This window comes from Epinephelus lanceolatus, chromosome 19, assembly GCF_041903045.1.
Source record: "Epinephelus lanceolatus isolate andai-2023 chromosome 19, ASM4190304v1, whole genome shotgun sequence".
NCBI classification, from domain to species: domain Eukaryota; kingdom Metazoa; phylum Chordata; class Actinopteri; order Perciformes; family Serranidae; genus Epinephelus; species Epinephelus lanceolatus.
In genome coordinates, this window is record NC_135752.1 from 27,004,351 (window position 1) to 27,028,242 (window position 23,892).

The 23,892-nt window shown below is 41.5% G+C and overlaps 1 protein-coding gene across 1 annotated transcript in view; it reads left to right on the forward strand.

Moving 5' to 3' along the window:
* Positions 1–23,892, forward strand: part of epha5 (EPH receptor A5) — a 106,590-nt gene that overhangs the window by 25,546 nt on the left and 57,152 nt on the right. Inside the window, exons 4-5 of the mRNA XM_033646744.2 lie at positions 23,064–23,219; positions 23,343–23,681. Coding sequence (XP_033502635.2) covers positions 23,064–23,219; positions 23,343–23,681 — 495 coding nt within the window. The remainder of the gene's footprint in view (positions 1–23,063; positions 23,220–23,342; positions 23,682–23,892) is intronic.

Sequence of the window (23,892 nt, forward strand, 5' to 3'; positions counted from 1 at the left end):
ATGTTGAGATGATGGTGAACATGTTAAACATTACACCTGATAATTGTCATTGTGAGCTTTGGCACGCTGACATTAGCGTTAAGTAATAAGCACAGCCTCACAGAGCCGCCAGCAGGGCTGTAGACTCCAGTTATTCTTAAAAGCATGATTCTTTGAAGTAAAAGCAACATACTTTGATGGTGCCAACAGTAATACATTATTTACTGCGCATCAGCTTCATTTCTCCAGCAGCATGTAAGCTGCATGTGCTGTACTGCAGTTTTAGAAATGTGTGTTTGAGGAGCACTTCAAAAACCATGAAATCAAGCAGAGAGTATTAGTTCTCACAGGGAAGAGAGACATTGAACTGCATAGTTTATAACTTAATATTTTGTGTTTTCCCTTTTATAAATGTGGGTATATTGACAACTGAAAACAAATGCAACATGGAGGAAAACATTCTTCCAGTGTCCATGATGACAATGTGCTAAATACTGTTATTCACAATGTAGCAAGAAGCCTATAAAGTTGATTTGAAATGTGTTGAAACAGACTTGTTAGCATGTAGCAAAGCAGGTTTGTGCCAGTATGGAGATGGTGTTGACAGCAGCGAAAATCAAAACAGTATTTTTCCGACATGAGAATGAATTCAAAACACAGCTGAGTCCTTTCTGGTGCAGACCGGGCTGAAAAGAGACACCCAAAAAGTGTCAGCCCTATTCACAGAGGGGGGTGAAGGTATTATTTTGATGAGCATGTGATAAAAATCTGACCCTGCCACAATATATTACAAAAAGCTGACAGTCCGCCTCATGGCTTGTTTCACTCTCCTGTTTCAACGGAACAAAGTTGCAGGAAGTTCAACTGATTTTCATTTTAATGAGTTTCAGAGTGTTTTGCATTTCACCGAGATGAAATTGTATGATATGTAAATGCTCTCTACTGGTGAGACATTTTAGAATAAAAACATCTCCGGTGCTCGCGGTAAAACGGATTGATTTTAATTTCTTTTTGTATTGCGGACCATATGTAAAGGAAGTAAACAAACTTAACAGTGAGCTGTCAGAGTGGCACACAGTCCCAGCAATTAATGGAGCTCCAAGATGATTTTTTTCCGACTCACAGTTTCGTATGCAGATGAGACTGACGGCCTTTGAAACGGTCTACAGAGAGAAACATAGCAGGATTTCCTCTCTCGCGCTCAGCTTTGTAACCATATGTGTTCGCTGCAAACAGTTTTTCATGTGCGTTTCACTCACTCACATCAGAGCGTTAAGTGTTGAATTCTGTTTTTGAGACATTGAACAAGTGCCTGGACTCCATACTGCGAGGAGTTATGTATTCAGGGTTCTGAACATCTGCAGATCTGGATTTAAAGAACCCGCACTGGGTGTAGTGGTTTAATTTCCTCTCTCCTGTGTCTGTTTTGCCCTCTCGGTGAATGTCAGTGTGTTTTTTAAAAGGGTAGTTGTTTAAAAAAAAGACATGCAGCTTTGTTGATAACCACATTTTATTTTATAGCCTGTTCAGCCTTTTCAGTTAGCGCTTTGAGCACTGTGAATCAGTGGGTTGCAGGTCAGGGTACAGTACAGTGTGTGTGTATATGAGAGGCAAGTCTGTGTGGATCCTGGCTGTATTGGCTGCATGTGCTGCCTAGTAGAGCATGATTTAACGCAGCCTTTTGTGAATGTAGGACAGAACTCGTTACTGACAGCTCTTTCTTCCCCTCTTTGTCCTTCTCTCCCTCTCATTCTCACATCTCGCTCGTTGTCTCACTCATTTGCTTTCTGCCCATACATCAGTTTCTCCTTCTCCGCCGTCTTTCTCGCTCTTATTCCCCTCTTCCCCTTGTCTTTCTCTCTGTCTCACTTTCTCTTACTGCGACTGCTTATCACTCATTGCCTCTCCTCCGCTTCCTCTTTGTCTTCCTCTTTATTGCTGCCACCTACATCAGCACTCTCCTGTCTTTTACACTCTTGGCAGTTACCGCCACCAACCCCCCCCCCCCCCCCAAAGATCTGTCCATCTTTCTCTATCAGCAATCCAATTCTGTCTTATTTACTCCCCCTCTTTCTCTCGTACACACACACACCTATCTGAAAAGTACATCTGTATTTAAAGAGAACATTCAGCCACAACACACCAGCACCATGTGAGGGGTTTCCACAGTGAGGACACACTGGAGAACGCTGGATAAAACATGCACAGGGATGCATTGTTGCCTGTGCTTGATTATCTTATATGTATAAAAATATGCATAGGATTGATATGATCATGTCATATTTTCGTTACACATCACTGTAGCAAGAGTAAAAGATGCATAAAGTAAATATATTTACATGTTAAGCGTGTGGCGACCCTGTCTTGTTACACCAGAGATGTATGACACATCCAAATGTATTGTATGTGCTTGTGCGAGATGTATAGATGCATGCAAAACTTTAGCTGGGATAATTGGTGCTAGCCTGCAGCATTGTCAGCCCAGCGAGACTGAAAAGGAGGAGAGGGGTGGGGGGTATCCATGGGTAGATGGATGGATGGATAGACGGAAGGATGGGAGGATTACAGGGAGGAGAAGCGATGGCAAAACAAGGGGACACAAGATAAATTGAAGGTTTCTCACCGCAGGGTGTGAGGGCAGAGAGACAGAGAGATGGATGAGTGTTGTTTCAGCAGTGATTGCAATGGAGGAAGGATAACTGAGGATAGAAGTGGGCAGATGGATGAGGAGATAGATGGGGGGGGGGGGGGTATTGTAGATTGAGTTCAGCCTCGCAGATGTGACTTAGTCTGAATGAGCGCGAGAAAGAATGTGGGAATAATGGCTGAATGGAAAATTAAAATTACGTTTGAATTGAATGTGGTGTTCGTGGAATAAGAGCTGAATGAAATGCTTTGGATCACTTCCAGGATATGACACTTGAATGGAATGTTAGAAACCTGCCTATTTAGATCACTTTGTACATTATTCTCTTTCAGTTTCTGCTGTTTCTTTATCAACTGACTTCTCTGAATAGTTAAGGAAGAAGAAGCAAGTCTGTTGTCTGGCTGCCAGGGTGGCATTAAAGGAGTACTTCACCCACTAAATGATCATTTGTGTATTAGTGACACACTCCGTGAGTTGATGAAGAAAACATTGTTTTTCTTGCGTGCCTCCATGGTGAATGGAGAATCCAAAAGTGGTGAACATTCTTCATGCATTGCTGTAATCAAGATCCGCAAAACTATATCCAAACACCCACTTACAAACTCTCATACAACTTATACAACTCGTTATCCAAGTCTTATTCATCCAGCCATATGATTATACAGTGGTGGAAAAAAGTTTTCAGACACCCTTAAAATTTTATACAATCTCAAATATTATCATGAAATATTTGTGGAAAAATCTTTTTTGTGTTTCAAAAGGTGTGGCTGCATTAGACAGATACAAACAAATACAAATTATATTTTTTTGTTTATTGTTTACAAGAAAAACTAACAAAACTAAATTCTTGACAGTTTCAATATGTCAGTTCTCAACATTGTCGGTATCAAAGTCAACAAATAACAGAGAATGTGTTCAAAACTGAACAAAAAATAAATAAACCATCACATCATCAAATTAATATTTAGTAGTCCTGCCATTGGCACGTAGTAGAGCTCTAATCCTGGCTGGCATGTTCCCCACGAGCCTTTCACACTGTTGAGGGGTAATCTTGTCCCATTCTTCTTGAATTACTGCTTTTAATTCTTCTAAATTCTTTGGTTTATGCTTTGAAACAGACCTTTTGATAATCCACCACAGATTTTCAATGGGGCTCATGTCCGGGGATTGAGCTGGCCACTCTAAGACCTGGATACTGTGCTCCTGCAGCCAAGTTCTACTGGCCTTGGATGTGTGGCAAGGGCCATTATCTTGTTGAAACACCCAGTTTTTGCCTCGACGGAACAGTGCACGCGCAGAAGGGAGCATGTGGGTTTCGAGAATGGTACAATACTTGGTAGAGTTCAATGTGCCATCACAGACAGTGAGATGACCAACACCAGCAGCACTCATGCATCCCCAAACCATGATACTGCCTCCACCATACTTGACAGTAGGTACTGTACATGCTGGAGATAATGCTTCGCCTGGCCTTCTGCGTACCCTCACATTAGTAGGAGGAAGATAAAGCTGGAAACTGGACTCATCTGACCACAAAATCTTCTTCCAATTCCTGGCTGTCCAGTTCTTGTGTGCCTGGGCCCAACGACGCCGGGCTAACCTCTGTCTCTCATTGATCAGGGGCTTCTTGATAGCCTTGTAGGACCTTAAGCCATGATCTAAAAGTCGGCCACGTACAGTGCGGGTGGAACACTGGACACCAGTTTGGTTTGACCACTGCTGCTGAAGCTCCTGTGATGTCATTCGGTGGTTTTGCCTGCACATGCGGATCAGGATGCGGTCATTTCTTGCTGAAGAAACCCTTGGACGCCCAGATCTTGGTTTGTCTTCCAAGCTGTTGGTTCGTCTGTATTTCTGCAGAGTGTATCCAACTGCTGAAGGACTGCATCTGCACTTCCTGGCTATCTGGCGGCAGCTGTACCCTTCCTGGCTGAGAATCTTTATCTTCAGGCGTGTTTCCTGCATTAGGTTCCTTGTTTTAGCCATTTTTGTGTCTGAAGAACTTTCAAATGTGCTGGCTTTATGTAGACACGAAGCTTGGCAACAAAAATTGTGTCTTTCAATAAAAAGAATGACCTTCATCACTGGTACCAAAATGACCCAATACTCAAAATTTCTTATGTATTTTTATGGAACCAATCAATTTTAAGTTTTTAATGGCTTTTTTAGGATTTATTTAGTATTTTGGCTGTGACTGTACTAAAAGAAATTGCACTTGAAGACCTAAGAGTGATTCTTAATGCAATATTTCACAAATGCATGGGGTATCCGAAAACTTTTTTCCACCAATGTAACTTCTGAAACACGTTTGTTTTTGCTTGGGCTGGGTATCGCCACTGATTCCTGAATCAACCCAATTTCAATTCCGGTGTCCCAATTCGGTTCGATTCGATTTGATACAATATCGATTCGATTGCCGTCTTATTTCAGTTAGAATACCAATTTTTGCTAGTATGCGGAAGAGATTCTCACAGAACTAATGCTGAAAATTTTACAAGAAATTATTTTTTAAAAAGAATATGGTGTTTCTAGAGCAGCAACAGTAATATTCAAACAACTAAGTCACAATATAAACTTGGTATGTGTCTTCAAACAAATACAAAATGTCAAAAAAGTTCAAAAGTAAGCAAACAGTTACTGATAAAAGAGCCAGTAACGTCGGAGCCTCTGAATGCTACAGTCGTTAATAACTTGGTGCCGCCGCTCGTCAACTACCGGCAAGATTAACAGGGTAAAAGCTTCATACTGTAGGAAAGCGCGTATATTAACACATAGAGACAGACAACCATTCATGATCACATTCACACCTACGGACAATTTAGAGTCACCAATTAACCTGCATGTCTTTGGACTGTGGGAGGAAGCTGGAGTACCTGGAGAAAACCCACGATGACATGGGGAGAACATGCAAACTTCACACAGAAGGGCTCCCCCACCCGGGATCGAACCAGAAACCCATGATTGTGTGAGGCGACAGTGCTAACCACCACACCGCCGTGCCGCCTCCAATCGATATCAGGTCATTGAAATGAAGATCATTTTGAATTAGATGAATCGATTATTTTAACCCAGCCCTGGTTTTCACTAACACGTTACAATATAAAACACTTCAGTCTATGGTAAGTGAGCCCTGAGTGGTCCTGGGTGTGGGCGTGCATTTAAGATCTACTTGATCAGAGTTGAGCCACATGTGCTTGTCCAGGGACGCTATTCATCCCGGCAAGAGACTGTTTGAGTTTTTGTGAAAATGCTTGTGTTTGGGAAGCACTGAGCATACAACTGGATAAGTGAGCCTTGGATAATGCTGCAGGACTTGTGTACATAAGTGCTTCTTAACAGATGTTTTGATATAGTTTTGCAGTTGTCTAATACGGACACTGATTACTTCAACTATTTCCCATTTTGGATTCTCCGTTCACCATGGAGGCATGCGAGAAAAGCAAAGTCAATCCACAGCAAGCAAAGAAACAAACTTGTTCATACCTTTATCTCCAGTAGACTTGACGACTGTAATGCCTTGTTCTCAGAAATTTTTAAACAAAGTGCAGATGATCCAATTTGCAGCAGCACGTCTACTCACCAAGACAAAACGTCAAGAACACATTACTCCGGTTTTAAAGGCTCCTCATTGGCTTCCCTTTCATTTTAGAATTCATTTTAAAATTTTGCCTAACCCTAACCCTGAATGGATTGGCTCCTGACTATTTATCTGATATGTTGGTCAAATTCATTCGCTCCAGATCCCTATGATCCTCCACCTCTGGTCTGTTAAATTTCCCCCAGAGTAGAACTAAAAAGCACGGTGATGCTGCATTCTGTCATTGGCCCTCGTCTCTGGAACAGCCTTCCAGAGGACGTCGGACTCTTCAAATGAAATCTTAAAACCCGTCTTTTTAGACTTGCATTTTGGTAGCTGTTATTTAATTAATTGGTATCAAACCTAATTCGTATTTTAATGTATGTATGTGTGAGTGTGTGATCAATGTGTATTTTCTCATTTTATTTTGTAAAGCACTTTGAGTTCGAGGTAGTAGGCAGTAAGTGTTTGATATACAAATGGACATTTTGCAGAGGAAGTATTCCTTTCACAGTTATAGTACACCGCAACCATCGGTGTACACCGTTATCATTTCAACGTGATTACATCATTTAACATCATATTCTTTTAACTTTTTCATTCATGCTTTAGCATATTTTTACAGCCAGGGAAATTGAGTTAAGGATGTGCCAGCACTGTGCTGATCAGAAACCTGGATACAGTGTTTACATGGCACGCTATCTCGATGGTTGTCACGTTTCTAAACCAATAGTAGAATAAGTATGTAAAGAGTTGTTTTAAGGATGAAATTTCTGTTGGAAATAATGTTGTTTTAATGGAATATGGGATGAAAATCATGTTGAAAAGATAGATTAAATGTTGAATGAAGTGTTGGCTGGAATAGAGGTTCACTGAATGACAGAATAATGGTGTATGAGCTGAGTGAATTGTTGTAATGATAATAAAAAAGCTAAGTGGCATACTGGGATGATGGAAGAAGGACTTAAAGTGTTATAATGATGGAATAAGGGCTGGATTCAATGTTGGAATAATGGAATAAGGGCTAAATTGGATGTTGGAAAGATGGAGTAAGAGCTGAATGCCATGTTGGGAAGATGAAATAAAGACCGAATGGAATCCTGAGACTGACAGCTTTGTGGTGCTTGGATTTAGGCTGCAGTGAATTCAAGTGACAGAAGAAAAGACTAGAGGTATGAGACGGACAGCGAGGTCGGGGGAAGACGGGAGGGGAAGTTGATGGGAGCGTAGTAGTAGGCAGAGAAGAAAAGGCATGACAGAAGATAAGGAATGAAAATGAAAACGAGGACGACTGATGGTATCAATTAAAAGAATTGCGTGGAATAACCACCGCTCACTGCTGGAATAATAAAACCAAGATTTAGTAACGTGAGTGTTGTCTAAATGTGTCATGGGTAGAGCTGGATTCCCCCTGACAATACTTTGTTTCAGTGTCAGGACTCCCCTGATGTTCCTCTGTGTTTGCCTGCCTGTCAGACGTCACTGCAGCATATGTCAAACTCGATCTGGTCATGGTGGTGGTGCTGCCATCAGAAAGTGTCTCGCTGGCGCAGAAATGCGAGGAAGCTTTCTGCCTTCTCCCTTGAGGGAATTATGGGATAGCGAACGAGCAGCTCCCACTTGCAGTGAGGGGCTTGTGGTTGATGGTGACAAGGGTATTACAGTAGCTTGCATAACGCAGAGATACACACTTGATTGTGGCGACGTCTTCCATTTCAATATGAATACCACTTGTGCTGATAAGGATCTGACATCGGACACGTCTTGTATGTGGTTGCTTTATTTATGGTATTCTCTTCCTTATTTCATAATTTTTATTTTTGTGTGACATGAAACATGTAGGTAGGCACTGATTTATAGGCTGAACGTTGTTATCGGCCAATGTTTGCCTTGTCTGCCATCGGCCTATCGGTAAATAAGATGACATTCACCAATGGCAGTGGTCGTATTTCATGGTCGTATGTATTTCTGCTGTGTTACATCACTTTGGCGCTGACTAAAAAGCTGGGCCGCAGACTAACAGCATCCCAGGGATAATAGAAAACATATTTTTGGATGAGCAGACATCCTCCCTAGGGCACCTTTGGGACAAAAGGACACACTATCAACACGTCTGGGGACACACCTTATTTTTTCCCTAATAATGCTACATTGTGAACACTAAATCTTTGCTAGTTAAGGTTAGCAGTTAGGTGTTAGCTGTTGGCAGCTGGTGTCTGGAACCAACAGCTAACAGAGGTTGTATTGAGATACAGTACAGGCCAAAAGTTTGGACACACCTTCTCATTCAATGCGTTTTCTTTATTTTCATGACTATTTACATTGTAGATTCTCACTGAAGGCATCAAAACTATGAATGAACACATGTGGAGTTATGTACTTAACAAAAAAAGGTGAAATAACTGAAAACATGTTTTATATTCTAGTTTCTTCAAAATAGCCACCCTTTGCTCTGATTACTGCTTTGCACACTCTTGGCATTCTCACCATGAGCTTCAAGAGGTAGTCACCTGAAATGGTTTTCCAACAGTCTTGAAGGAGTTCCCAGAGGTGTTTAGCACTTGTTGGCCCCTTTGCCTTCACTCTGCGGTCCAGCTCACCCCAAACCATCTCGATTGGGTTCAGGTCCGGTGACTGTGGAGGCCAGGTCATCTGCCGCAGCACTCCATCACTCTCCTTCTTGGTCAAATAGCCCTTACACAGCCTGGAGGTGTGTTTGGGGTCATTGTCCTGTTGAAAAATAAATGATGGTCCAACTAAACGCAAACCGGATGGGATGGCATGTCGCTGCAGGATGCTGTGGTAGCCATGCTGGTTCAGTGTGCCTTCAATTTTGAATAAATCCCCAACAGTGTCACCAGCAAAACACCCCCACACCATCACACCTCCTCCTCCATGCTTCACAGTGGGAACCAGGCATGTGGAATCCATCCGTTCACCTTTTCTGCGTCTCACAAAGACACGGCGGTTGGAACCAAAGATCTCAAATTTGGACTCATCAGACCAAAGCACAGATTTCCACTGGTCTAATGTCCATTCCTTGTGTTTCTTGGCCCAAACAAATCTCTTCTGCTTGTTGCCTCTCCTTAGCAGTGGTTTCCTAGCAGCTATTTGACCATGAAGGCCTGATTGGCGCAGTCTCCTCTTAACAGTTGTTCTAGAGATGGGTCTGCTGCTAGAACTCTGTGTGGCATTCATCTGGCCTCTGATCTGAGCTGCTGTTAACTTGCGATTTCTGAGGCTGGTGACTCGGATGAACTTATTCTCAGAAGCAGAGGTGACTCTTGGTCTTCCTTTCCTGGGTCGGTCCTCATGTGTGCCAGTTTCGTTGTAGCGCTTGATGGTTTTTGCGACTCCACTTGGGGACACATTTAAAGTTTTTGCAATTTTCCGGACTGACTGACCTTCATTTCTTAAAGTAATGATGGCCACTGGTTTTTCTTTAGTTAGCTGATTGGTTCTTGCCATAATATGAATTTTAACAGTTGTCCAATAGGGCTGTCGGCTGTGTATTAACCTGACTTCTGCACAACACAACTGATGGTCCCAACCCCATTGATAAAGCAAGAAATTCCACTAATTAACCCTGATAAGGCACACCTGTGAAGTGGAAACCATTTCAGGTGACTACCTCTTGAAGCTCATGGAGAGAATGCCAAGAGTGTGCAAAGCAGTAATCAGAGCAAAGGGTGGCTATTTTGAAGAAACTAGAATATAAAACATGTTTTCAGTTATTTCACCTTTTTTTGTTAAGTACATAACTCCACGTGTTTATTCATAGTTTTGATGCCTTCAGTGAGAATCTACAATGTAAATAGTCATGAAAATACAGAAAACGCATTGAATGAGAAGGCGTGTCCAAACTTTTGGCCTGTACTGTACATTATGATGCGTTCAAGTTCTGTACAGTAAAAAACCACAACTTGGCGAAGGTAAATTCTAAAGTTATTGTGATGTGAATCTTGTAAAATGTAGTTTTTGGTGGGAAACTTGAATACTGTTCTTTAAAGGAGAAATTTTTGGATGTTTTCACCGCAATATAGATGTTAGAGAGGGAATTATGATAATCAGAAAACACAAAACAATGTTTTTCTGGGCATGAAAGAAGGTTATATTTAAGGTTGTTTCATAAATTTGTATGATAGAATTTGTGCTCATTCATAGGTAGTGTAATGAAGTGCTGAATGGCTTTAAAACTGTTCCGTTATTCATAATATTAGTATGTCAATAATGAAGATTCTTTGTTTCATTGGTACAAAAGGCGGGATAAATAAAACCAAAAACAAAATAATCAACAACAGCAAACTGTTTTCCAAAGTGTTATTTTAAACATAGTATCGGCCCAGAATTTTGATGCCTCCCTATCAACCCAGTCTCACTCCAAAGTTGCACCGATGAAAAAAGCCGTCCTTTAACATCGGCATGATCCGTGGCTGGTCACCGTTATAGTTTAACGGACAAGGCTATGAAAGTCCAAGTACGGCAGGTGGAAAGGGGGATGGACGGGTCCAACAACCACCGACTTTCACCCATGAGAGTGGTTTTAGCGTCCCGTAAGATTATAAAGCCAAACCCTGTTCAGTTTTCCTAAACCCAACCACGTGTGTTAGTTGTTGGAGGAAAAAAAAAACATCAATTTGTGGTGTTGTACCAATGTAGTGTGTTTATTTTGAAAGAGACTGTATGTAAATTGTACATTTCCTGTGGAAACGGAAGTGTATTTTGAAAGAAGACAATGCATGTAACAGGCAGAACTTGACACGGCATCCCAGAACGTCAACAACCAACACACCCAGGGTACCTTGCACGTCGCATCTAGACATGGAAATTCCATGACCTAATGTCGATATGTGGCAAGGTCAGAGTGAGAATGTGATGTCCCTAGAAACACTGGCCCATCTCACATGGGATTTACTGTTTTTACAGGTAAAAAACTAAAACCAAAAAGAAAACCAATCGATTTCTATGCCTTTGCCTTCTATAAAATTACAACATTTTGTTTATTTTCGTATTTTTTCTTATCATTTAACTATCTTTTATACTTATATGTTTTAAAAATCATTGTTAGCAAATCAATATTAGCCCCACTGCCATGGATGCAAGAGTGCAGCCTAAACTTGCAGATGGTAATTTTTGATCGCAACACACTGGACCTGAGTGTCATCACAACTCAGATATTTGCTCCCCTCTATCTATTGCAATGTGTCTTTTAAATTGTATCATTAGAGTTATCAGCATTCAGAAAAGCCTTACTCATCCCTGAGTTGCTCAAAAGACAGATCGGCATGATGAATGATAGCACAAAAATCCGCAAGTGGCAGGAAGCCTTTTTGTCCGTCATCTGCTGAAATATGAATCGACTGGATTTATTGAGTAAAGAGCTGCCATTCGTCTTTTTATATCCCGTTCAATTGGAAGCTGCTCCTGGCTTCTTTCACTCCACTGAGTCCTGCATCTCTCCCTGCTCCATCTTTCTCCCCAGCTCCCTCTCCATCACCCCATCATCTCAACGTGGCGATGCTGTCATGACAACTAAAGTGCTTCCTGAGTGCTTGTTGGGTAAACTGACTTTCCCAGAAGTGCTTCCTCCCTTTTACCCTTCCCCCTGCTAACGTGCACACACATTCACATGGATTTTTAATACTTGTGAGGACTCTAATTGACACGGTACATTGACGGCCCCTCTCTCCAGCTATGACCAGCATGACTAGGTGCCTAACCCTGTTTGCCCTAACCTTAACCTAAACCTAATTGTAACCCGTGAAACCAAATCTGATCCCTCAAACACCTCGTTGAAGAAATGTGGGCCAGCCAAAACGTCCTCACAAAGATAGAGCCCACACAAGCACACACATTCCTGAAGTTGGTGAAATATTAATAAAATGCCTCGTTCAGCAGAGCCAGCTTCTTTCCATGAAAGCCTGGTCATCTCCAGAGTCCCAGTCAGCAGTGGCTTGTAGGACTGGTTAGACTGGTAGTTCTGATGCATTTAGGTCAGGCGATGAGTTTCCCAAATGATACAGTTTACAAAACAATTGCAGTTTTACAGCAGTCACACATTGTTAACATTTATTTCCTTGCACCATCTCTAGACATCTGGAAAGAGGTGATTGTGAAGTTTAAATACATGCACAGTTGCAAATGCCATGAGATTAGGGAGAAGTGGGATTGAATTTGTATCTGAAGCTGTCTGTAATTCTGCAGATACTGAGATTAGCGAAACTGTGCATCTATACATATACATTTTGTAGCCCTTACTGGCACCTTTCTTACATTAGGAGAACACTGCATGCATTTACAAATTAGCAGGAATTTCACAACACCCATGATGACCTCCCTGTCTGACCTTGATGGTCTTCTGAAAATCTATCCCCATTGGCCACTGTGGCCTTGGTGACCTTACCTCTCTGCCGTCTCCTGTCAAGTCCGCCTTGGCAACAGAATGTTGTACTTGATTGGTCAATGGTTACATGCATTTGTAAATAGTCACTCTGAGCTTAAGAGTGACTCCGGCACAAACTGGATCGTCAGAAATTCAGAGCGATATTGGAATGTTGTTCTGTTATTCAGAGCACCACACTCTCAGAGCAGCAGAGTGACTCTGGTCGCACTGTCTGAAGGCAGATTTGTACTTGTGCGTCAGTTCCATGCAGAGCCTGTGGTGTAGCCTATTCAAATGGCCTACGCCGTTGTGAGCATTTGTGCGGTGGTGTGTCTGTGTCACTCTGCAGTTACACCTCCAAAACACTAATGGGCAGTGGGGTGTCTGTGAAGTGCTGTTAAGTTTAGTTGATTCAAAACACACATTAAACACACATTAAACATGACTTAATAGAGACAGTTTCAGTTTCAACTCAAGTACACAAATCAGCTTCACTATAACTCGCAGGATTCACAGACAAACACTTGTCTTTATCTGGCCACATTTTCCCCACAAATACAACATGCTAATGTTTTTAGCACAAGCCTATGGCATTTTACATTATATAAATTAGCCTAGCAGCTAGCAGATTTTTCCTCTCCTCATATGAAGCCAGGGATAACAGCAACATTTAACAAAGGTAACTTTACAAAATTCGGCTCCATTATAACTCACAAGGTTCACCTACAAAACAGCTGTCTCATAATAAACACTTTTCCAAACAAATACAACATGCTAACATTATTAGCACAAGCCTATGGCATTGGTCGCTGTTACATGGAGTTACATTTCTGGGGAGGTGCATGTCAACGATAAATCACCCTTGAGGCAGCAGAGCACCAAGTGCAGTGAAAGTAAAACAGTTCGTTAAATCGTGTAGAAATAAAATGCTCTATTTTTTTTATTTTTTATTTTAAATCTTCCTGTCATTTCAGTGTGGAGCATCATATTGACCAATATGTCCAATAAAAAAAATGCAAGTGGAAAGAGCTCTGGTTTGGAAGTTTCTGAAAGGCCATTACGTGCTGTGTTATGTGCAACTCTCAACAGAGATGAGGAGGAAGTAAGATGGCTTACTTGTTGGCTACTTCCAGCATTAGGTCTGGCAAAAATGATGTGTTAAATTCGTGAATGTATTCATTAAGATTTGTTAATGTCAGGGAACAATCCAATACATAAATCTGATACATGATAAAATATGTAAACTACATAACAATGTACAACTTTCCCACACATATATGTTCATAGATGTGATTAAAAAAAAATCTTCAACAAAATATACTGAAATAAATTAAACTTTTAATAATAAGTGTGTTTTTATTTCTCTAGAAATTTAAAAAAGGAAATAAATGCTTTTGGAAATGGATTTGTCTCTTAAAGTGAAAATGAATCACGCTTGACATTTTTGCACTCAAAAAATTGTTTTTTCATTTCGATGCTGATGCTGAAAAAATAAAACAAAGCAGGCAACATCTTGATTTATCATTTCTTGTAACATCAAGCAGATAACAAAACACATCAAAACAACTTATCCCTTAAATGTGCTTCAGGAAACACAAATGTTCTACATACTTGAATTTAAATGGCCCAAAAGAAATGTTAATCAATTCAAAACCACTTTAATGCACACACATTTGACACGTATGTCTGACCTGACAGCCCTCCACCTCTGTCACGTGTCCCAGGAGTATTGTAATGGCACTGAGACCCTGACCCTTGTACACCTAATCTGTGGGTGCTTGCAATTTGTGTTTGCAATTGCTGGTCCATTGCTGAGGAGTACATTTATCAAGTAAATGAAAATGCTGAAATAGTCATATAAAACGTAGGCTGGTGTCATTGCTATTCAGCATAACTTGACACTCGATTCAACATTATGATGTATTGCGGATGTTTAATCTCCCCAACTAGAATTTGGCTGGGGCGATAAATTGATTTATGTTAGAAAGCTATAGTGACCTGCTCGACCTCTTGGTTTGTGCCTGTGGCCTGAGAATAAATGGGCGCTGAACAATGACCTCCTCCGCCACCCAAACGACAGGAAAACCCCATTGACTTAATTGTATATTATTATAGTATTATCATCAGGCTCTGTTTGTGTTCACACAGAGGCACATACAAATATGAGCATGCATCGGCACATACACACGCGCACATGCAAAGGCGGGCACACAAACACAGCAATACAACAATAATGCATGAAGGTGTGACACCATCATTCATGCACACACACGAAAAGACACACAACGCGCTGTGTTTACGTTCCTTTAGGCCAGTAGCTCGCTGTGGGACAAATACAGGAAGAGGATATTTACTGTGTTTCCTTGCCTGGTTTATTGGTTCACAATAGTATCTATTAACAACAGAGGCATTGTATTGAAAGCCAGCCTCGCCATGTTTTGTGTGTCTTCTGCCAAAGTTTACTTTTATGTCAATCCTGCTGAATCTGTGTACAGTTGGAGAAGTGACAGGAAAGATGGAAATGTAAGTGGATGTAATGTGCGACAAAGAGTTTTAGCTATTTAGCTTTTTGTTTTTATTTGTCTGATTTTCTGTTTGGAATTTACTGGTGGCTCATTAGAAAAGTAAGAATAGTAGTAAAGTAAGTCAAGTAATTGAGTACAGTTTTGAGATACCTGTACTTTTCTTGGGTATGTCCATTTTATGCTACCTTATAATTTTGCTGCACTTAATGTCAGTCGAAATATTGTATTTTTTTACTCCACATTTATTGGACAACTATTAGTTGCACTTATTCTGCAGAGGCAGATTATAATATTGAGATTATTATAAAAAGATTATATTATTCATTACTTTCAATTAGACTACCCAACAGAATAGAAAATAGTTCAAATTAGCTCCGCTTTAGCTAGCTTCACTTCGCTGGTATGTTAATGCATTAAGTAATGAGCTAATGATGCACTGTATAATAATGCATACATAATGAGTACTTTTCATACATTAAAGGAATACTTCACATCCAACATTTTCATTTGTGTAGCAGTTCTTTACCCTGCGTTACAATGAATTTGTAAAGAAAACTTTGTTTTTCTCGCATGCTTCCACAGTAAACTAAGAATCCAAATTAGAGGAAATTCTTAATGAATTGAAGTCATAGGGGTCCACATTTAACAACAGCAAAACTGTCTCAAAACATCCATTTACAAACTCTCACACACATCTAGTGCAGTATAATCCAAGTTTATTCATCCACTTGTATGCTCAGTACTTCCCAAACAGACAGCCCTTTCCCTTTTGACAATATCTTTTTAACCAGACTCCATTAGCAAAAGCATTAATTTTACCTCACTAAACACAGGAGCTGCTGGTCAACCAATGCATCGGTTGGTAGTTTGTATGTGTCATGTTGTGACTTTGGTAAATACGTACTAACCATTTAGAGCACCAAAGTCACACAATAACACAAAAGAACTAACTGATTGAGGCAGTGGTTGAAAAACAGCTCCCATTTTCAGAGAGGTAAAATTATTTTTTGTCAATGGAGTTTGGCTTTGCAGAGAACATGGATACATTTCACTTTAAGTTCAGTTTTCCGTCGCAAAGGGCCGTTTGTTTGGGAACTACTAAGCATAGCAGGTGGCTAATGAGTCATGATGAGTTATGAGAGAGTTTGTCAACAGATGTTTTGACATTGTTTTGCTGTTGTTAGTTATGGACCCCAATGACTTAAATTCATCAAGAATTTTCTCTGTCTGTAGTTTTTGTTCATCAGAGGCATGGGAGAAAAATATGTTTTTCTTCACAAATTCAGTGGAACACATGGTGAATAATTGATATACAATTGATCATTTGGGAGGGTGAAGTATTCCTTTAAGTGTATCTTGCATCTGTAGGACTCTTTTATTGCTGCCTTTAATTTTGTTAACCAGCTGGCTCTACTCGTCTTCAGAATGTTTGTGAATATTGTTCCTGTTTTTTTTAAATATCTATTTTTTTAGGAATTTATTTCAATATTTGGATCCTAACTGTATCTACGTCCTTATAAATGAATTTACATCCAATATTCTGTTGATACACAGTATGGGGCCCTTAACTTTAACTTCTGTTTTATACCCCCCTCCCCCCCTTTCGAGTGTGCCTCTTTCCCTCGGCCTTAATCGCTTACTCCCTCTAATCCCACCAAACGACAGCCAGTCATATAAATCAACATGTTTACAATGAAATGTTTCCAATTAAAGAGGACGCTCATTAAGAAGCATCAACGGACACCGCTGGATCCTTAATTGCCTGGGATGCCAGTGTGTGATGCATATTAATTACGTATTAACCTCGCACACACACAAATGCACGCACACACACATGCATGAAGGCACATTAGTGTGTATTGCATATTAATTACCTATTACCCTTTGTGCTGTGCATTAAGAGCTGCGTGGCATCAGAAAGACAGCTTGCCCAAGGGCAACACTCTCACACACACACACACACACACACACACACACACACACACACATAAATGCACACACACTAATACCACCAACACCGTCTATTCACATTGCATTCACAATGAGGAATGAGCCATTTCAGTCAGCCAGCCATGACCATAACTAATCTCACCACAGCAAGTGTGTGCGTCTGTGCGTGTATGAGTGTGTATCCGGATATGAAGATGTATGTGTGAGTGGGAGTGTCCCTTTAAGACAATTTAACAAGCAGAGGACTGGATCCAGAGATCTAACGGCCTGCCTGTCCTTGCATTAGGGGACGTTTCATCAGAGGACATTTAACAAGATGAATAATGAGGAGATGATTCAATTAAAAGAAGAAAGTAGTTAAGGAAAAAATAGATAATTTTAATGTTTCACAGGAAGAGACAGTTAAAGTTGACATTTACAGCTTCGCTAACGGCTTCATTAGGGCTGTACTTTGTGTTTTTAGCAGAAGGCTAAAATCAGCATGCAGACAAAGGTCTACTCATGGTGACATGCTGATGTTTAGTAGGTAATGTTTACCCATAGAGGTATAATACTAACTAGATACTGTGCTCACCTGGCACATATGCTGGAAATGTTTTTAGCTTTTGGGTTTACTTCCAGGTCATGCTGCCAATTAGATATATGCAGTACTCTTTCACCTGCTGGCCCCGTCAATGGTTTTATATTTTAAATATAAAACCATTGATTTCACATTAGAAAGAGTCATAATTGACATTGTTTGCAGTTTTAGGTGTCCTGTATACAGTCTTACAGACATCTCTTTATAATGATGGTCAATGGGGAAAACGCTTTTTGGGCTGCAGGGGATTTTTTCGCTTTAATACCAGGAGTAGCCCCGTTTCCACCAAACACTTTCAGTATGGTACCTTTGGAACCAAAAGTAGCCCCTCAAACATGGTACCTAGACCCTGGGTCCGTTTAGTGTTTCCATTGCAAACAGTACTCTTAAATGTGGGCAGGGTTGTTGTCACTCACTGCTCCGTCCAACACTCACTGTATTTCCTCCTTTATTAGTCTGCACCTCATATATTGTCTGTAGAACAAGGTTGCATGCCGACATTTTTAGAGCAAATAGAAGAGGCTGCAGTGTAGCAGGTTTGTGGTTTTAGTCGTGTTCAGGCAAGGGCAGCCGGCCAGAGCCCACAGGAACAACAATCCACAATGCTTTTTTTTTTTTTTATCCAAGAAAGGATAAGAATACATGCTGTTCACATAATCCGGTTGAAATTGATGTACATAGGCTATATATATTTATTTTTAAACACTTGAAGATCCACTCCTTACCAAAACCTTATGTCAACCAAGAGAGAGAAATAAAAACTAGAATAATGGTTAAAGTCACCATATTGAAATTTAAGGTGTACTGATGGATTCATGTCGTCACCTCATGCATTGAGTAACATAACAAGTTAACGTCCCACCTTAAAAGTTGCCCAGTGAATTTAGTTTTTTTATTCTCCGACTCCAGCTGCTGCAAGAGGCAGCAAAACATCCTGTCATTTTATAGTTACAGTTTACTACTGTAAAACTTGCCACAGTTTAAACAGTGGTAACAAAACCAGCCACAACTTTATTTACCAATCAACAGACTGCAGTGTTCACAGCTCCACCTTTTAGTACCAGATCTGTGTGCTAGGCACCCCAACAGAGGGGGGACCAAAAATGGGGACGGTACGGAACGGTTCTATTGATACCATCCACAACTTTTCACAGTGGAAACAGAAAAAAAGCGTACCATATTGAACTGCACTGAACTGCTCTGTGGAAACGGGGCTTTAGTTTGGCATGATAGCATGTGGACCCTTGTTAATGAAGGACAAAGCACAGCTGAGGCTGATGGGAATGTATTGGGCATATGAGAATGTAGACATGATGGTGACTCGAGATGAAAAGTTATGGGATTACCAAAGCTACAACCACAATCCATAGAGCCATGTAAATAGCCCCTGAAATGGACAATAAATGGTCAAATATGTAACTCATAGTTTCCTTCACATTACTGTATGTGCATTGATTTCTTTGCTGATGATCATGTTGTAAGGGAATGTAGGTTTGTCATTTGTAGCATCAACATTCATTTCACCGTGGTGGTAAACAGTGCGTACATTTTAAATGAAAGCAATAATCACTAAGTCACATGTACAGTAATCCACTTGCCATTTAAGTGGCATTTAGCCAACTTTCATATTTCCCTCTTGTCCTGACAGCCACACCATGGGCTACCCCTCAGCTGTGGTTTGCTCTCAGATTCCACACTGAACATACATGTTCCTCTTCACCCTCTGTGGCATTTTAATCGCTTTATCCCAGTTTCAGCCTCCAGTTGCCTGCCCTGACCTTTATGCCCCCTCTTGCCTGCGTGTGGTAAATCCTTGGACACATAATTAAGCGACAACAGTCAAAAACGGAGCATGATTTAACCACATAGTCATCTGCACTCATGCCATCATGTATCATGTCATGTTTCACAATACATGCTCGCAGTTCATTTCCACACATGTTCTGCGTTCATTTTTTCCTGTAGACCGTGGATAATCTGTTTAGCCTAAATGGAAATGAGCTAGAATTAATGATAATAAATACCTTAACAACTACACTATTAGTCAGCTGGAATTGACTTTCATTAAAATGGCATGCGATGGATTTTTTTCTTCACAGCAATTTGCACATTTTAATTGCAAGTGTTTGTATCGTTCTCATAATCATTTGCAACTTTCAGAGGAAATAAATGCATTAGTTCAATTTAGTCAAAACGTGTCATATAATCTTTGACACCACATTATCAGCAGACATCTATCCGTCTATGCAAATGTGAACATCTATCTGGCTGTCTCTTTTTCTGTTTATTCAGCAGAAGCATTTTTTTTTTTTAAAGATTATTTTTTCTGGCTTTTGCCTTTAATGAACAGGACAGAGTGAAATGGGGTGACAGAGAGAGTGGGGGGTGACATGCAGCAAATGGTTGCAAGCCGGAGTCGAACCTGCGACCGTTGCAGCAAGGCATCGCCTCTGTACATGGGGCGCCAGCACTATCCACTACGCTACCGACACCCCAGCAGAAGCATTTTATAGCAAACATATGCAGTTTTAATTTGAGTCTTAACTCAAGAAAAATCCAGGATCATATAATGATATACACTCACTGGCCACTTTATTAGGTACACCTTCAGAACTTTTGCCTTCAGAACTGCCTTAATTCTTGGTGTCATAGATTCAACAAGGTGCTGGAAACATTCCTCAGAGATTTTGGTCCATATTGACATGATAGCATCACACAGTTGCTGCAGATTTGTCGGCTGCACATCCATGATGTGAATCTCCCGTTCCACCACATCCCAAAGGTGCTCTATTGGATTGAGATCTGGTGACTGTGGAGGCCATTGGAGTACAGTGAACTCATTGTCATGTTCAAGAAAGCAGTTTGAGATGATGTGAGCTTTGTGACATGGTGCGTTATCCTGCTGGAAGTAGCCATCAGAAGATGGGTACACTGTGGTCATAAAGGGATGGACACGGTCAGCAACAATACTCAGGTAGGCTGTGGTGTTTAAACCATGCTCAGTTGGTACTAAGGGGCCCAAAGTGTGCCAAGAAAATATCCCCCACACCATTAAACCACCACCACCAGCAGCCTAAAACAAAAAAGTTGTTTGTCTTTACAGTGACAGCCACTGTTGCCAAAAGACACAATAAATCTACAGATACTGATACCCTGATCAACAGGAAACCCAAGTATAGCACCACACTGCGCCCACGGCATGCCGTTTGATTGGCAGGTGATCTTTGGCGAGTGCAGCACAAACACACCAGGAGGTGAAAACTTGGCACCAAACACAAAAAAATAAAAATAATCATCATTATACTGGCATGATATGTGAACAAACCTCAAATTATTAATATGCACAAAGGCTTTTTTTATTCGTCAGTTCTTCTTCAGGCTGATATTTCTCAACCCTTCTTCACTCCACTTCGCTGCATGTGTGTCTGTCTATGTGAAATGAGCTGCCACCCCATTTTTTATTGATTCGGCCGTGGGGGTTTTGGAGGATGAAGTCAAGGAGAGCTAGACACCAGACGATGGCAATAAATCTGTATGCACCCATAAATGTGCGCGTGGCGACGGGCTGAAGCAGACAAAGGATCAGGTGCGTCCTACTGTCCTGAATGCCACAGCCCCCGTCTGTCGCTCACACCAACACACACTCACATAGAAGGTGATAAGGTTGGGCATCATTACTGGCCGCAGCAGAGAAAAATGAAGTAAATGGAAATGCAATACAGAATATTTATCTCTTTTTACAACAAAAAAAAAGCAGCAAAAATAAACCATCTTTTCACATCTGAATAAAATAAACCCGAAAGGCATACGTTATTGTCTTCACTCCGTTGAGCATGAATTATGTCATCAGCTGCATTACTATCTGCTCACTCAAAACTAGGCCAACTTCAGAAATGCCTCAAAAGCAATGTCTACCACCGCAACCCATAATTAGTGTGTGTGTGGCATCCTACATGCCAAGCACATGCCACACATACACTAAAGGCTTTGTGTGTGTGTGTGTGTGTGTGTGTGTGTGTGTGTGAAGCAGAGGTGAGACACAGAGCGATCCAGGGCAGAGGGGGAATTTTTCAGGCCTAATGTTCCATGACAGTGGACCAAGGTTCCGTCAAGGGGAATCAGAGGCATTGCCGCCTAACGCCCTAAACACACACACACGCACACAAATCTTCCCCTCCGCTCATCCTTTGTCTCATCCTCCCTTTTCTCTCCTCTCGACATCTCCCGTCGTAAACTCCGCTTTCTTCCCCCATCGTTCTCTTTTCTCTCCACTATTTTATTCCCTTTTTACCTTCCTGTGCTTCCTCCTCTCCCGTTCTTTATCCGCCTGTCCGTTTACCTGAAGTTTAATTATGTAGTTGTTAATCCCAGTTGCGGCCTGAATGGGCTTTACAACGGCCACATTAAGAAACAATGGGTGAGAACAACAGCTCCTCACCTTTAAGCCCTCAGAGGACAAACACAGATGAAACATCTCCCCTCTTTTGTCCTGCATGCGCTCCCCTCTCTGCTCTCCTCTCCTCGGCAATACATGAAACTGAACATTGTCACTGACACAATATACCATAATCTATAGAGCCCTGCTTATCAGAAGCCCAATATCCCATTATTGCATGTGTCTATTTGTATCTGTCTGGGCGCAACAGCAGAATCAGGAAGGGAAAAAAAAAATGATGCCGCGATAAGTCCGTGATTGGTTGGCTTGGGGGCGCAGCCATGGCGACAGAGGTTGATGATGTGTTCTTGCGTGTTAACATGCCGAGTGTGTCACCCCGCTGTCTACCTGCTCCACTTAGATCAACCGTCTGAGTGTGTGTTTGTGTGGGAGGACGGGAGATTATGTTCTCCGTGCTTGTTGTATTTGTTTGTGTGTGTGTTGCCTATGTGAGGCAGGGCGGGTGCAATATTGTGAGGTAGATGCACCAAATTCTTAATCAGGCGATGGTCACTGAAGTGAAGACTGACTGTGAATAAGAAGGGGAAGCCCCACAATGGGAAAAGAATAATCATTTTTGGTTGAGATAATAAAAGCTGGAGAACACAGCAGGGTTGCGCAGGTTGGATAAAAGAAATAATCCCGAGAAGGAAATAAGAATTCCTACATATTTTTACACCACAGAAGAAAACGTGACAACGGAAACTCGGAGGCAAATGCTTCTTTTAATTTTATCTCTGATGAAGAACCTCAAAACAACCACAACCACCCAGGGAAATTGTTTCTACCGTTTTGATGCTGACCTCCTTTTTTTCAAAGGAACTAACCACGCTGTCCTGCTTTTCCTCTTCCCCACTTTTTTTTTACCTCTCTCCCCATGACCCCTTTCCTTTTCCTATTTGTACGTCTCCTCTTATCATCTCATCTCTACTTTATCTAACCCCAAACACCCCATGGCGTCCACCCCCCTCCCTTCTTCGTCTTTCAGTCTGCAAAGTGGGGTTTTACCGCTCGCTGTTGGAGTCTTTGGCCTGCAGTAAATGCCCACCCCACAGTGTGGCCAGGCAGACAGGAGCCACTGCTTGCAGCTGCGAGGATGGGTACTACAAGATCGACTTGGACCCTCCCAATATGGCGTGCACACGTGAGGATATAAAACTTTTATATTTGCTTAATTACTTTTGTTTTTGGGTGTCATGTTGCTGTATTGCGATCACATTTTAAAAGTTGTTGTGTGACATTACTGGATCTATTTCTCTTCTCTCAGGCCCTCCTTCTGCTCCACGTAACGCCATCTCTAATGTCAACGAGACCAGCGTCTTCCTGGAGTGGTCGGTTCCCATGGAAACAGGTGGCAGGAAGGACGTGCGCTACAACATCTTGTGCAGACAGGTCTTGCCAGATGGAAGGGGCTTGGAGGAATGTGGCCCCAACGTACGCTTTTTGCCACGACGCGTCGGCCTGTCAAACACCTCGGTCATGGTGGCCGACCTGCAGTCACACACCAACTACAGCTTCCTGCTGGAGGCTGTCAACGGGGTGTCAGAGCTGGCCAAAGACCACGCCAAGCAGTATGTGTCACTCAACGTGACGACCAATCAGGCAGGTATGTCGCGCCGAATCTGTCCCGACTGTCAATACTTGCTTTTTTTGCCAGTCACAGCCTCGGCATGAGTCCTCCAATCAGCACCACAGCTGTCCTGTTTTCTTCCCCTCAGTATTCAAACTTGTTCTGAATTTCCCAAATCATCACCACTTGCCATGACTTTTTTTTTTTTTTTTTACCTCCTTATTGAGACTTCCACAGATAAACCTTT